The sequence below is a fragment of the Onychomys torridus genome, chromosome 15, assembly GCF_903995425.1.
Source record: "Onychomys torridus chromosome 15, mOncTor1.1, whole genome shotgun sequence".
Lineage (NCBI taxonomy): Eukaryota > Metazoa > Chordata > Mammalia > Rodentia > Cricetidae > Onychomys > Onychomys torridus.
The window spans coordinates 27,545,002-27,561,221 of record NC_050457.1 but is presented as its reverse complement, the minus strand read 5'-3'; the positions used below and the strand labels follow the sequence as shown (position 1 = coordinate 27,561,221).

General features: G+C 41.7%; 1 protein-coding gene across 1 annotated transcript in view; it reads left to right on the top strand.

Annotated features, from left to right (window-relative positions):
• The window catches only part of Nln (neurolysin), a 99,447-nt gene that overhangs the window by 57,636 nt on the left and 25,591 nt on the right, over positions 1 to 16,220 (top strand). The window contains exons 6-9 of the mRNA XM_036207285.1: positions 107 to 267; positions 3,970 to 4,105; positions 6,950 to 7,316; positions 11,794 to 11,995. Of these exons, the coding sequence (XP_036063178.1) occupies positions 107 to 267; positions 3,970 to 4,105; positions 6,950 to 7,316; positions 11,794 to 11,995 (866 nt within the window). The remainder of the gene's footprint in view (positions 1 to 106; positions 268 to 3,969; positions 4,106 to 6,949; positions 7,317 to 11,793; positions 11,996 to 16,220) is intronic.

Genomic DNA, 16,220 nt, shown 5'->3' with positions numbered 1-16,220 from the left:
TTCAGTCACCATACCAGGTTCCTCGAGCTGCCAGAAAGCACTGTGCCCATGCTCAGTAAGCCAGTGTATGTAGGAAATTGATGTGTGAGAAAATGATTTTTTGCAGGTGCTCTTCCTGATGACTTCATTGAGAGTTTAGAAAAAACAGATGGTGACAAGTACAAGGTGACCTTAAAGTATCCCCACTATTTTCCTATCATGAAGAAATGTTGTGTCCCTGAAACAAGAAGGAAGCTGGAGATGGCTTTTCATACAAGGTGCAGACAGGTACCATGAATGTCTTTATTTTGATCCTAACTGAAGATATTAAGGAAAGGATATACTTCATTTTGCCAATATCGAAGTCAGCTCATTAACTGATATTCCTGTTTGCATGTGCATTGCATTTACTAATTCCACACACCTACAAGAATTTTAGTCTTTTCATGTCTTCATTGTCAGCTTGCTTGGTGTGCCACGAGCTAGACTGTTGTAGTGAAAATAGAACAAATAGAAACAAACAAGAAATTGTATTCATTTTCTGCATTTGATGTCTAAAGCTGGTAAAGCATCTCTCCCTCCTTAACAAGTAACTACCAAGGTAGATTCTGGAAATTACTATTTGCCAGCCTGTTGGGGAGAATGGAGAAAGTATAGATCACACACCTTTAAAACACTGTCTCAAGGACCTTTTTAAAAAACTTAAATAAAAAGGGGGGGGGGGGCTGGAGAGATGGCTCAGAGATTAAGAGCACTGACTATTCTTCCAGAGGTCCTGAGTTCAGTCCCAGCAACCACATGGTGACTCACAACCATCTGTAATGAGATTTGGTGCCCTCTTGTGTATACATAATAAATAAATCTTTAAAAAAAAAAAAAAAAAAGGCGTACAGCTAGCACCCATCAACTCGAGTCATATCCCATTAATTCAGACGCTCTATATAGTCATGTCTAGCTACAAGGGAAGCTGGGAAATGTAGTCTTTAGTTGACAACTATTGGCTAGATTCATAGACCATGTGTCAAGCTCCAGTCATTCATTTATTGTCTTGGGCTCAGACATTGTGCTCTGCTATCCAGTTGCCCCCACTTGAGTTTCTCATGATGTAGCAGCCTACAAAAAGAAAGACAAGTCATTAGCCCCTCTCACCCCCAATCCACACCCAGTGCTGGAATGGGAACAGAATAGTCACTTAAGAGTGAAAAAACTCTTGGAGAAAAGGCCAGGGCAAGCCAGTGTTGTAGTGCACACTCCTAAGCCCAGCAGAAGCAGATGACTCTATGAGTTTGAGGCTGACCTGGTACATATAGCAAGCTCAGGCCAGCCAAGGATGCCTGGTGAGACCTTGTCTCAAAAAACAGCAGGAGGAGGAGGAATGTGGGAGAGATACAGAAATTTTCAAAAATGATTTGGCAAGAAATCCTTTACCGGTTATATTCCATGCCCCCTCCGTTTGCTTATAGGGGTTCATTCTCGACTGTTTCCTTCCATGGCCATGTCTTAAGGGATTCCTAGATAGAGTCCTACTGGTGCCAGTTTGAAATACAAGGGTCAGGTTAGGAACCAAATAGTTTTGTATGTCCTTGGTAATAAAATTTCTTTAAAACCTTAGCTTCTTATACATTTACTTCTAGGCAGTTAAAATAACTATACCCAAATACTGTTTTTGGTCATAGTTCTTGCCAAATCTTATTAACTGATTCATTCTTACGTTTGTTCCTCCATTCAAAAGACATTGCTTTGGGGCCTTTGGAAAAGGTAAATAATTTGCTGACTTAATTGTTGGGACTAATAATTTTTCCTTTGACATTTTGAGAATTACTTTTCCAAGGCTGGAGAGATGGCTCAGTAGTTAAGGACACTTAAGCATCAATAAATCCAGTCCCAGGGGAGCTGATAACCTGTTTGGATGCCTTGAGCACCAGGCACACATGTAGTGCCCATATATATGCAGGCAAAACACTCATATACAAAAAACAAAACAAAAATTTAAAAATAAAAAATTACTTTTAATGTTAAAAAAGTCCTGCTTTGGTGGCACGCACATGTTATCACAATACCCAGAATGCCAAGAAGAGGATCTCTATGATTCTGAAGGCCTCACTTAGGATACATAGTGAGTTCTAGGCCTGCCAGGGCCACATAGTAAGACCTTGTCTCATGGCTGTGTATGGTGTGGTGTTCCTAAGTATACTGGTACCAAATAGGAGCTATGTTGAAGAAAAGCCTATAAAGACAATTTTAAATATAACATACCCTGGTCTGTTAATCTATTTGTGCTAGTTAAGCAAAATACTATAGGCTAGATAACTTATAAACAGTAGAGATTTATTTTTCATGATTTTGGAGGCAGGAAGTCAAAGATGCTGTGTGTTCACAGGGAAGAAGAAAAAACCCTTTTTTAATCGCAGGATGACAGGGCAAAAAGTACCTGGGCTGGTTTCTTCTTGCTCTCCTATAAGCCTTTCATCAATTTGTGAGGACAGCACTGAAAGGTCCCATCTCTTAGGACCACAGCAATACAAATTTAATTTTCAACATATTGTAGGGAACCTTCAGGCAGTAGCATATGGAATCAAGTATATGTACATTGTTCTGGAACCATCGCCAACACCCATCCACAGAACATTTTCATGCTAACTGAAACTGCATTCATAACAAACTAACTCCCCATTTCCTGTTCTACTTAACATGTCTGTGAATTTAATGGCCACAGGAAACTCATGTCTTGGGACTCGCATTGACTTAGTGAGCATCAGGTCATAAAGGTTTACCATGTTGAAGCATGTCAGAATGCCCTCCTTTTTAAGGGTGAATCATATGCCGATGTATGGATATACCACATTTTCTTGATCCATTCTTCTGTCGCTGGGCACTTGACTTGTTTTCCTAGTTTTACTATAGAATAATGCTGGTTTGAATATATGTATCTATAGATATCTGTTGGGGTCTGCTCTCAGTTCTTTCAAATATTTGCCCAAAAGTAGAGTTGGGATTATATGATAATTCTATAGGGGGTTTGTTTTTTTGGTTTGGGGGGGGGAGTTGTTTTGGTTTGGGGGTGTTTTGTTTTGTTGAGGCTGGCTCTCTCGTCTACCCCTAAACTCTTTTTGTTTGTTTGTTTGTTTGTTTTGTTTTTTGTTTTTTTGTTTTTCGAGACAAGGTTTCTCTATGTAGCTTTGCGCCTTTCCTGGAACTAGCTTTTGTAGACCAGGCTGGCCTCGAACTCACAGAGAGCAGCCTGCCTCTGCCTCCTGAGTACTGGGATTAAAGGTGTGTGCCACCAATGCCCAGCCTACCCCTAAACTCTTGATGTAGCCAGTAATGACCTTGAACTTCCTGAGCTTCCACCTCCACCTCCCAGTGCTGAGATTACAGACGTGTGCCACCATGCCTGGTTCATGTGGTGCTAGGGATCAAAGCTCAGGTGTCCTGAATTAGGCAAACACTCTACCCACTCAGCTCTATTCCCAACCCATCTGTCTGTAACTTTTGAAGAATCGCCATGTTTTGTGGAGCCACTGAACTGCTTTACACTCTCATCAGGAATACACAAAGGTACCAGTTTCTCTCCAACCTTATCAGCACATTGTGTGATACAGAACAGCAAAACAAATTGGTGTGAAGTTAAAACGGTAAATTTTATGCTGTGTATAATTTGCCACAAACACAGCAGAAAGTTGTAACTATGAGTATTTGCTGCACTTGTATAATTGAAAATAAGTGAGAAATCAGTAGTTCATGAAGCATATTTTTGCCCTGAGTTTATAGTACCTCAGAGTTTATGAAGAGCTTACAGCTGTCTCTGAAGTATAAATGTTATAAATTATTTCAGGAATAACATACCACATTTTCAGATTCTCTCAATGCTGAAATGGAAACAGTAGTTACGATGGCCTAAAACTGTCTCAGCCTCACTCATGCAGTGACTGTATAGTGCTTTGCGTCCGGTTGATTGTTCTCTTCTGTTTCTGTTGTTCTTGTTACTAGGAAAACACTGTAATTCTGCAACAGCTCCTCCCGCTGCGAGCACAAGTGGCCAGGCTTCTGGGCTATAACACCCATGCTGACTTTGTCCTTGAACTAAACACTGCAAAGAGCACCAGCCACGTGGCTGCCTTTCTAGGTCAGTCCTTTATTTACCAAGGGTCGGTTGTATGGTTTTTATTTCCTTTACCCTATGACATCTTACTGCATTCTGTCCCTTACTATCGGCCTCCGCCAGGCACCTAGGCTGCCTTTGAGAACGTCCTGTGTCAGGAGAGGGGTGTTGGTCAGCTCTTCCCTTAGATGAACTCAGTTCTTGGGGCTGCTGTCTCTTATCTACTGGGACGTGGACTCTATGTTTACATATAGTGGGTGTGGGCTAACGGATTGTTAGCCCATTGTCTTTACTCACTGCCCTAGGTCTTTTAAACTGTACTGTGGCTACTGATGGATGTATGAAGGAAGCAGAGCATACCTAAATAAAAACACTGGCACTTCACCCTCCAAAGTCCACTTTTTAATATGTAAAGGTTCTATAGAGTGCATCTAATTATCTATACTGTAATCACATTCATTTTAGGTCTTTTTCATACATCTTTTTCTTGGTTTTTTTTTGTTGTTGTTTTTTTTGTTTTTGTTTTTTTTGGTTTTTTTTGTTTGTTTGTTTGTTTTTTTAAGTAGAGTCACCTGGGCCTGGTGGCACATGCCTTTAATCCCAGCATGCAGACAGATCTCTGTGAGTTCAAGGCCAGCTTGGTCTACATTATGAGTCCTAGGCCAACCTCAGCTACATAGTGAGACTCAGTCTCAAAGAGAAAACAGTAAGAGCTAAGGTTTCTGGTCCAGGGAGATGGGTCAGTGAACACAGTGCCTACTACCTAAAAATGAGGACAGGAACCTACATCCCTGTAAAAGCCACCTGTGACCCCACATTCAATAGGAAGAAGCAGGGTATCCGTAGGGTGAGCAGGCCAGCCAGTTAACAAGCAAGGGTTCAGTTGAGAGACCCTGCTCCAATAAAGTGTAAAGCTCTGGGCTTCCACACATGTGCCCACACACATGAGAGCCCAAATCCATGCATAGTGTACACAACTGAATACCTCTGCCTCCCAAGTACTGGGATTAGAAGCATATGCTACCACACCTAACAAACACTAAAATGCTATTAAAATTACTCTATTCTCCTTCAACAAAACGTCGAAAAGAATTTACCTTTGATAGTTGTTTATTAATATTAAGTTGGAACTGATTAATAATGAATTAAAACTGGTCATGGTGTTACACACCTGTAAATCCAAGTAGTCAGGAGGCTGAGGCAGGAGGATGCCATGAATTTGAGGCCAACTGGGGTTACGTGCAAGTACCAAGTCAGAGAGCTGCAGTGTGAGACCCTGTCTCAATAAACTCAAGAATAAAAATAAAATTATAGCAGGAATCTTAAAGGTACTTGTTAATAAAATCAAACCTGAGGCCAATTATTGGGGTGAATGCTGGAAGATCAGAGAAGCAGAACAAGCCACAGCTACCTCACCTCGCCAATTCCTCAGCTGGTCTTGTTTCCTCAGAATGCAAGCTTCTGAGTCCTCATCCAGAATGAATCTCAGCTGAACTGTGTTGTTCCAAAGCCTAAAAGCTTAACCAGCCAAATGCTTAACTGGCCTCTGGTGCCTGGTTTTCACGCCTTATATATCTTTCTACTTTTCTGCCTCACTCCTTGGGATTAAAGGCTGTATTTCTGGGATTAAAGGTGTGTGTCACCAGGCCTGGCTGTTTCTAATATGGCCTTGAACTCAGAGATCCAGAGGTATTTCTGTCTCTGAAATGCTAGGATTAAAGGCATGTGCTACCACTGCCTATCCTCATGTTTAATATTGTGGCAGTCCTGTTCTCTGACCCCAGATAAGTTTATTTTGGGGAACACACAATATTTCGGGGAACACAATACCACCACATAAAATGATAAAAATAGGTTAAGAAATCAGTTTTTAACCCCAAATTGACTCCACTATTGTCTTTCAATAGTTGTATCATGGTTCACTTGTATATACACTGGAATCATATATAACCTAGAACAGGTACCCCATCAATGAAATCCTATAGTTCACTTGTGCATTTGTGAGACGCTGTAAGTAACTACCTTGAGTAGGAGCAGAAGGCCTCATGAATGGCAGAAGCACAGACATGGTGGGATGAAGGCCTTTCCCCAGATCCTCCACTTGGTGGAAAGAGCAGAGATGCAAACAGGTCACTGCTGTGAGGTCTGAGGCATGTTCCCCGGAGGGTGGCCCAGCTCTCTTTCTTCACCAGCATTCTTTGGGCGGCTGCCACCATCTCACATCTTTGGGCCTCCTCTAACCCCTGTCCAACAGACCCAAGCATATCTTTATCTTAACATAGTTACCAAATTGTGAAAAGAAATACAAAAGAGCTTGTTCAGTCAGTTTTTAAAAGCAAATGATCAGAATTTGACTTCAGTGTTAAATTGTGGTGACCAGCAATTTCTTCAGCTGAAATCTGGAACTGCTATCCAAATCTTCTTCCTCCTCCTCATAAACCCCAGGATGGGCCTGGGGAAGGCCGGCCAGACCCATGGTCAAATGTGCAGAGCAGAACAACAACATCTAGATGATGTTCCTGCAGGTCACAGGAGGTGTTGTTTTCGGAACATAGCCTTGCCGAGTAATAAGCACACACACACAAGCTTAGTTTTACCATCGCTGTGTTCTGAACTGTAATATTCCTGGGTCAGAGTTTTTGAGGTAAGCTTTGCCATTGTTGACATTGGAAGGTAACCGCGTCTGGGTTTTGGTGGTGTGAAAAACGGAGGAAGAGCTACCAATGAGAGCACTCTGGAGGGAGCTCTGCCCCATCCAGTCTGTTTCCTCCTCGTGGTTTCCTCCGACTAATCATGCGCAAAACTGGCAGTACGCGTGAATGGCCTTGTCCCACGGACACATCACTAACTCTGCTGTTTCCCTCACAGATGATTTAAGCCAGAAATTAAAACCCCTCGGTGAGGCAGAGCGGGAGTTTATTTTGAACTTGAAGAAGAAGGAATGTGAAGAGCGAGGTTTTGAATATGATGGAAAAATCAATGCATGGGATCTCCATTACTACATGACACAGACGGAGGAGCTCAAGTACTCGGTGGATCAGGAGTTCCTCAAGGAATACTTTCCCATCGAGGTGGTCACGGAAGGTTTGCTGAGCATCTACCAGGAGCTGCTGGGACTGTCATTTGAGCAAGTGGCAGATGCTCATGTTTGGAACAAGAGTGTTTCACTCTACAGTGTGAAGGATAAAGCGACTGGAGAAGTGCTGGGGCAGTTCTACCTGGACCTCTATCCAAGGTGCTGGACTTGCTCTTAGAAGCGACCCGACTCCACCCTTGCACACACGGCGCCGCCCCCCCCCCCGCCCCTCCCCCCGTTCAAGTGTAGGCCCCGAAGCCAGAATGTCTGCCTTCGTCCCTCACTAGACAAGCTACTCGGTTTTTCTGTGATGTTTCCTGAACGATGGGAATACTTGTAGCACCAGTTTTGTGGATTATTGTAAAGATTCAAGTGGATGGTTACATTCATAGCGTTTAGAAGAAGACGGCACAGCACGTTGTTGAGTTCTTTAAAAATCTAAAAAACACAGCCGGGTGTGGTGGCACATGCCTTTAATCCCAGTACTTGGGAGGCAGAGGCAGGTGGATCTCTGTGAGTTTAAGGCCAGCCTGGGCTACAGAGTAAGTTCCAGGATAGGCTTCAAAGCTACACAAAGAAACCCTGCCTCAGAAAAAACAAAAACAAGTGTGTGTGTGTGTGTGTGTGTGTGTGTGTGTGTGTGTGTCTGGCCAGAAAGAATATCTGAACCAGCTCCCCAGCCCAGATAATAAGTTTTGAAAAAGCATTAGCTACCACTACCATCATCACCTACTGTATTTACTTAATTTAAAATTTCCCCCAGAGTATTTATTAGCTAGATAATCTGCCAGTCCTCTAACCATTTAATCAGGAATAAAATTTCAAATATTATTGTTTGAAGTATTTAACTATAAACGCCACGTTTCCTTGGACATAAAAGACCAAAGAGAATTATGGTAATCCCTCTTCAGCAAAGGGTAGGTGAGTAGTCCACTGGCCCTGGATGCTCACAAAGAGGCTGAATTGTGAGCCATTTGGTGGCAAAGGTGTCCTTCAGCACCTGGGTTATCTCAGGCTTTTAGAGAAAGCATCAGGAGGGCCAGTGGTGGTGCAGTGGGTGAAGGTGCTTGCCCCCAATACTGAGAACATGAGCTCAATTCCCAGAATACCTAAGAGGCTAATCCTTTGGGCTAGCAAGCTAGATTAGTGGATAAAAGTGCTTAATATTATTTACAAACTGTATGGTCTATGGCAGTCCTCTTGCTAGATAACTCTTAATATCTTAAATTAACCCATTTCTATTAATCTATGTTTTGCCACGTGTTCCGTGGCTTTACCAGTCTGCTGGCATATTGTTCCTTGGCCGGCAGGCTGGCATCTCTTCAGACTCTGCCTTTCTCTTTCCTGTCTCTCTCCTTGGATTTCCTGCCTGTCTATAACCTGACTTGCCATAGGCCAGAGCAACCTCTTTTTTAACTAATCATAGCAACACATATTCACAGTGTACAGAAAGACATCCCACAACAAGGTAAAATACAGATGAACTGTTTTATTTGTCTGACTCTGGAACAAAATTCAAAGTAGATTCTTTAAAGACTTGTGTTTTTCTTTTTAATCACATTTTATTTTTAAGAATTACTTACTTATTATGTATACAGTGTTCTATCTGCATATATGCCTGCATGCCAGAAGAGGGCACCAGATGGTTGTGAGCCACCATGTAGTTGATGGGAATTGAACTCAGGGCCTCTGGAAGAATAGCCTCTGAGCCATCTCTCCAGCCCCCTCACATTTTATTTTTATTTATCAAATACTAAGATTCTCAAACAAACAAACTCTTATGATTTCATTATAAAACTGCTAGGTAAGGACTTTAGTCTCTATTGCTTTATAAACACAATAAGAAAATGGATAATCTTAGAACAAAAGTAATTTTTAAATTAATTGCATTGAATTTTGTTTGTTTAGTTTGAGGGTTGTTTAAAACAGAGTTTCTCTGTGTAGCTGTCCTGAAACTAACTATGTAGACCAGGCTGGCCTCAAACTCACAGAGATCCTGCCTCTGCCTCCTGAGTGCTGGGTTTAAAGGCATATGTCAACACGCCCAGCCTCAATTTTATTTTTAAAAAGGAAAGAGCAAGGGCTGGAGATGGTCAGCAGTTAAGAGCACTCGCTGCTCTTACCGAGGACCTAGGTTCAATTCCCTCCCACTTGTCTGCTCACAACCATCTATAACTCCAATCCCAGGGGATCCAACACCCTCTTCTGACCCCATGGGCACAGCATGCAGGTAAACACTCATAAAATAAAAATAATAAAATCTCAACAAAAAGAAAAGAACAGGTCCTAGATAGACGAGTGGGTACTAAGAGCACTTTACACTCTTCCGGAGGACCAGAGTTCCATTCCCAGCACCCACATTAGGCAGCTCACAACCAGGTCCTGGAGACTCAACACATGGCCTACACATACCCATAAATAATGAAAGTAAACTTAAATATAAGTGAAAAGCAAAGAAGATTAAAGCCTTTCTGAGAATTTAAAAATAAGCAGATCTTCAATTTTCAGATTAAAACTTTTAAATTCTAACATTTTCTTTGGGGGGAGAATTTTCCTATTGCTTCTGCAGCACATTGATACTCATTTTACACTCTCACCAAGTACTACAGTATATGATAGTATATAATACTATACAAATACAAAGAATATACAAGATAACAGGATATGCAAGCTCATGTTCCTCTATTTACCTCTTTATACATTTCCATTTCACTCCACGAGAGCTTTCCAGGCATGCTGATGGGCTCATTTAGATACCCGAGTGCTAGAATTACAGACATGATCCACCATGCTCCAATGAGACTGTCTTATAGTTTCCAACTCTACCAAACTTACCCACCTGACTGCACCTAGCATTCAAACCTTCTGGCTTCTTAGTCTGGTTACTTTGTTATTTCAAATGTACTGGTAGTTCTCTTGTGTGAATATGGGTCCCTTGTTGCTTTGCATCTTTCTATTTCTCATGGGTTGACTTAAAGCCAGGCATATGAATAGGACAGTGAAGACTAAGGTTAATAATTTTATGCCTAAAATTGGCCCCACGTTTACTTTTGCTAGGCTTTTCATATGGGGTATTGGTTCATTTAGTAGTCACTTTGGTTCCAGAGCTATACCACTGCCTTGATTAACCTCCACATGCTGCAGACTTACCCTTGTTCTGGTTGGTTGGTTGGTTGGTTGGTTGGTTGGTTGGTTGGTTGGTTGGTTTTTCGAGACAGGATTTCTCTGTGAAGTTTTGGTGCCTGTCCTGGATCTCGCTCTGTAGACCAGGCTGACCTCGAGTGCTGGAATTAAAGGCATGCACCACCACCGCCCAGCTTCCTCTTGTTTTAGATTGTGTTTAGAATTGATTTACCCAAGTTTTTCATGAGTCTCTTTCACCTCTCACTGCAGCTCTGTGCAGTTCCTCTGAGCAGGTCTTCATCCAAGTGCTCTGAAAACAGTGAGCTGCCATGACCTGTTACTGGCTGTTCCTAGCCTGCTTAGGGGGTGGGAAATCTCTATTTGCTCTGAGCCAGCATCAGCCTGTCCTTTGTTGTTTCTAGTTTTCGTTCCTCTCCTTTTCCTGAGGCAGGGTATCTCTAAGTACCCCAGAGTGAACTCAAACTCTTGATCCTTCTGTGTGAGCCTACTGGATACTTGGGATCACGTGTGTGTGCCACCACACCTGGCTAGCAGCAGCCTTAATCAGGGTAGCCTCTGTGTCCTGTGTTTTAGGCGTGGAGCCCAGTCAGTGGTCCTGCCTCATCTTCAGCTGTTAGTTCAAACATATATATTTCTGCCCACAGAGGCTTTTGTCCTGTTCTGTTCCCCAAGAGCTTTGGGTTTGCATGGCTGCTCTAACAGCAGGGTCTCTTCCTTCCTGGGGATATTAAGGCCCTTGGTCTGTAAGAGACAAATGAAAAAGCATCTAAGTGATGCTTCACACCCTTTCCCCAACTGATGCTGTCTCAGGCGTGTATGCCCATCGACATCCCTTTTCTATGTAAGGGCTGATACTGCAGATGATGATGCTTTTCCCTTGGGCACAGTCCTGTGGTCCCGCATTTTGTGTACTCCAGCACTGACCTTTAAAAGTTGGGGGACATTTCCTCTTCCTGTGGTGTCCAGTGTCTGTCCTCACTTAAGGTATGGGGGTTGGGGGTGCCTCCTCTCCTCTTTCCTTGGAGGTACCCATGCTAGATTGTGGGCTTGTTGGTTGCTCTTCCACGGCAGTCCTCTGGGTTCAGAGAAGCTGGAGCTCTCAGAATGGAGTCAAGGATGTCCAGGATGGAATCAAGATGGGAATAATTCCCTACCCAATTTTATGTATCTGAATAGGAGCCAAAATTAATTCTTTTCTTTAAATGGCATCGATGTGAGGGGGAGGCGATACAGGGGACCAAGAAAAACACTGATGCAGAAAAAATATATACAAATTTAAAGATTAAGCTAAAACAAACAAAAACCTAGAAGGCTGGGTCATTGTTTAATATTATCTCTGCAAGGCAAAGCATTCTGTGTTCTACAAGGTGAACTAAACATGGAAAAGTATCTTCTGGTGTCGAGTATCACTTAATGCATAGAAGATGCCATGACATGTTTTGCTAAAGGAGAGTGTTCATGTCACTCACTGTTCTTTGTTCCTGTCTCCCAGGGAAGGAAAATACAACCATGCAGCCTGCTTTGGTCTTCAGCCAGGCTGCCTTCTCCCCGATGGCAGCCGGATGATGTCTGTGGCCGCCCTGGTAGTGAACTTCTCACAGCCCGTAGCAGGCAGGCCCTCTCTCCTCAGACACGATGAGGTGCGGACTTTCTTCCATGAGTTTGGTCACGTCATGCATCAGATTTGTGCACAGGTGAGCAGTTTGCATGGCAAACCCACTGGTTGTTTCTTACATCTTGGATGCTGTCAGGTTTCTCTCTTTGCCTGGTTTTTTCACAAGCTGAACATGTGGTAAGCCTGCCGAGACACAGTTTTCTTTCCTCTCATACTGTATTTTCACTTGAAGGTTAGTCTACTGATGAACGATCTTATAGAAGATCTGTTTGTGGAGGAACAGTGGCTTCTAGCCTCCTCGAACCTTTGTTCCTTTTCTACTACTATTTGGGGATACGTCCCTTTTCAAGCCTCAAATTAAAATCACAAGCAATACAGCCATGCAGAGCTGGCTGTGGTGGCGTGCTAATTGTAACCCAGCACTTGGGAAAGAGTCAGGAAGATCAGGAGCTCAAGACCAACCTACATAGCAAGTTCAGGGCTACCTTGGGCTTCATGAGAGCCTATCACAAAAAATAAATGACTGTGTAGAAAACGTCTCCAGAAGAAAGATACGTGCAGTAGATTGAAATGAAAAGTAATTGTTGCGTGTGTGTGTGTGTGTGTGTGTGTGTGTGTGTGTGTGTGTGTTCATGTGTTTGGAGGCCAGAGGTCAGCATGTAATGTTTTTCAGGAGCTGTCCACCTTGTTTTTGGAAGACAAGGTCTCTGGCTAAGACCTGGGTCTCACTGGTTAGTGATTCAGGCTGGCCAGCAACCCCCAAGGACTTACCTGCAAACAGGTACCACCAGAGCTGTTTTTAGAGTAGATTCTGGGCTTTGAACTCAAGTCCTTGGTCCAACTAAGCTGTCTGTCTCCCCAGGCCACCAAAGTGGATTTTGGCTTTGTTTTTGTTGTTGTTTGTTTTTCTCTTCTTTTTTCTTTGTTTTTTTTTTTTTTCCAGGGCTGTTGGTTAAATCTAGGGCTTCTTGATTAGCTAGGCAAGTACTGCACCACTGCATCATATTCACTATACCACTGCATCATATTCACTATACCACTGCATCATATTCACTATACCACTGTATTATATTCACTCTACCACTGCATAATATTCAATCTACCACTGCATCATATTCACTATACCACTGCATAATATTCACTATACCACTGCATCATATTCACTATACCACTGCATCATATTCACTATACCACTGCATCATATTCACTATACCAGTGTATTATATTCACTATACTACTGCATTATATTCACTATACAACTGCGTTATATTCACTATATCAGTGCATTACATTCACTATACCACTGCCTCATATTCACTGTACCACTGTATTATATTCACTATACTACTGCGTTCTATTCACTATGCCACTGCATCATATTCACTGTGCCACTGCATTATATTCACTATACCACCGTGTTATATTTACTATACCACTGCATCATATTTCACTATACCACTGCATTATATTCACTGTACCACTGCATTATATTCACTATGCCACTGTATCATATTCACTGTACCACTGCATCATATTCACTATACCACTGCATTATATTCACAACCAAAAACTATGTTTATCTTAAGGCCCTGGGTTCCACTACAAGTATAAAAAAATAAAAGCACTTATTTTCAACTGAGTGCACTACATTTACCCATTTAACTAATTCCAACCTATTTTTGGTTTATGTTAAAAAATGTGTTACTATTTAACTATTATTTACATTATTAACCTGTAATCACTTAATATTTTAAATATACTGGCAACAGAAATTAAGAGACAGTTTTCTAAATTTGGAATCTTTGTATCAATTCATTGATACTTTTTTTTTTCAGGCACACACACAGTCACATATCGCACATACATATTCAATAATAGTAGATGAAATAAATTATTTTAAACTAATTCTTTCAATATATTGTCTGTTTATTTTGGTCCCTCTATATGTTCCTTTAAAAAGAAAGAAAGAAACAGAAAGATCTAGGGCCACATGTTTTGGTCACACCTGTGATCCCAGCATGCAGGGGACTAAAGCAGGAGGGTTATCATGAGTTCAAAGTAGGTATATTTCCTTACATGCTCATGGCCTTGGGCTCAATTCCCAACAAATGGGGGCGGGGGGGAGACAGGGTGGTTACTTTAAAATAAACACAGGGAAATACAACAGAAGTCTGTCCAGATGTGTTAAGTCCAAATGCAGCCCAAAGAAGAGAAACCTTTCAGGATGATCTCAGACTTCTTAGATGATTTTAGAGTTTGTTCTCCCAACCCTGGAGTTGCACAGGTGTTTGTCAATATTGAACATTATCAGTATCGTTTCTGTGCCCTTATATTCTCTTGAATTATGATAGCTCTGCTTTAAGATACTTGTATGAGGGGCTGGAGAGATGGCTCAGAGATTAAGAGCAATGACTGCTCTTCCAAAGGTCCTGAGTTCAATTCCCAGCAACCACATGGTGGCTCACAACCATCTGTAATGAGATCTGGCGCCCTCTTCTGTATACATAATAAGTAAATAAATCTTTTTTTAAAAAAAGAGAGAAAGAAAGTGTTTTTTAAAAAAACAAATACTTGTATGATTAAACTTGAAAAGTAAAAGTAACTTCCTTAACATCAGTATTATGTTAGATCAGCCAAGTTCTAGGTGTGTCTGCAGACAAGCAAGGCTCATTCATTCATTTTTGTTTTGTTTTGTTTTTTAAAGATTTGTTTATTTATTATGTATACAGAAGAGGGCGCCAGACCTCATTACAGATGGTTGTGAGCCACCATGTGGTTGCTGGGAATTGAACTCAGGACCTCTGGAAGTGCAGTTGGTGCTCTTAACCTCTGAGCCATCTCTCCAGCCCCATTCATTTGTTTTTATTTTTTGATATGTATGGATGTTTTGCCTGTATGTATATATGTATACCATGTGCATAAAATGCCCATGGAGGCCAGAAGAGGCCGTCAGATCCCCTGGGACTGGAGTTGCAGACAGTTGTGAGTTGCCATGTGGATGCTGGAAATTGAATCCGGGTTCTTTGGAAGTGCTTTTAAACCACCAAGCCAGATCTCCAGTCTTGTTTATTTATTTCGAGCTGAGTACTCCTCCAGAAAAGTGTCCTTAGACTCACATTCTGAAATTTGTAAGATGGAATTCCAAAAACTCATAGGACTCCCCCCCCAACCCATACACACACCCCATAGAGCCCAAAGGGGATGAACCTCAAGTTTAGAGCTAATACAGCAGTTTGCTGCCCAATGTTGACTATGGGATGGCAATTTTACAAAGAAGTAATTCAGTGTCTTAATCACATTTATTAAAATAACAGTGGTCTTCCAAAGGATTTCATTGTTCCTGACGCAGACTCTTGAGGCATAGTCCTCTTACCACATCAGTGCCTTGCGCTTACCCTGTATTCGCCACACATTTCTCCACAACTGCGGTTTTCATATTATTTGGCATTACTTTTGATCCTTTGAGGTAGTCACGTTAGCATTGAAAAATACTTTGATGTCCTATGACATTTGAAAACTGGTGCATAAATGAAATACATCTCTTTCATATTGCATCTGTAATTTGTTACCTATTGGTTTTTTTAATCTACTGTAGCATTTTATATGTATGGGTATTTTTCCTGCATGTATATATATCTACCACTTGTGTGCCTGGTGCCTAAGGAGGTGTGTATCTGCAGATAAGCAAGGCTCTGCCTTTGGAGTTGTTGGTCTTTATTTATTATTATTTGAGAGGGTGTTAGATCCCCTGAAACTCAATTTATAGATAGGTAATGGCCACCGTGTGAGGACCAGAAATTGAACCTGGGTCCTCTGGAAAGAACCCGAGTGCTCTTAACCAATATGTTATCTCTCCCTACCTAGTGGTTATCTCTTAAAGCAATCAATTCTCTTCAATTCTGAGACCTTTGGCTAGCTGTTCATGGACAGAATTGTCCATTTGATGAGTAGTGTGTTGATACTGTCCTTTGCTTCATGATCATCTCCTCAGAGATTATCTTTGAAGAATATATTTGTCTATTCTTATCATTTCAGATGACAGGCAGCATTTTAGAATGTTGGAATACTAGCATATTCATGCCTAGAACCAGTGACCAATACTTTTACCTTTCGTACACAGAGAGCTATGTATTTGCTTCTTTTCAAGTTTGGAGAACTTTCGTACTGATTGCAAACAGATGGCAGATGAATGAGATTCATAACTTCTCTGTTCATTAATTGTGGTGGTATGTGTTCCCCGAAATAAATTTATCTGGGGTCAGAGAACAGACAGCCACTAGAACAAAGCCAAAAATGGTGGCTAG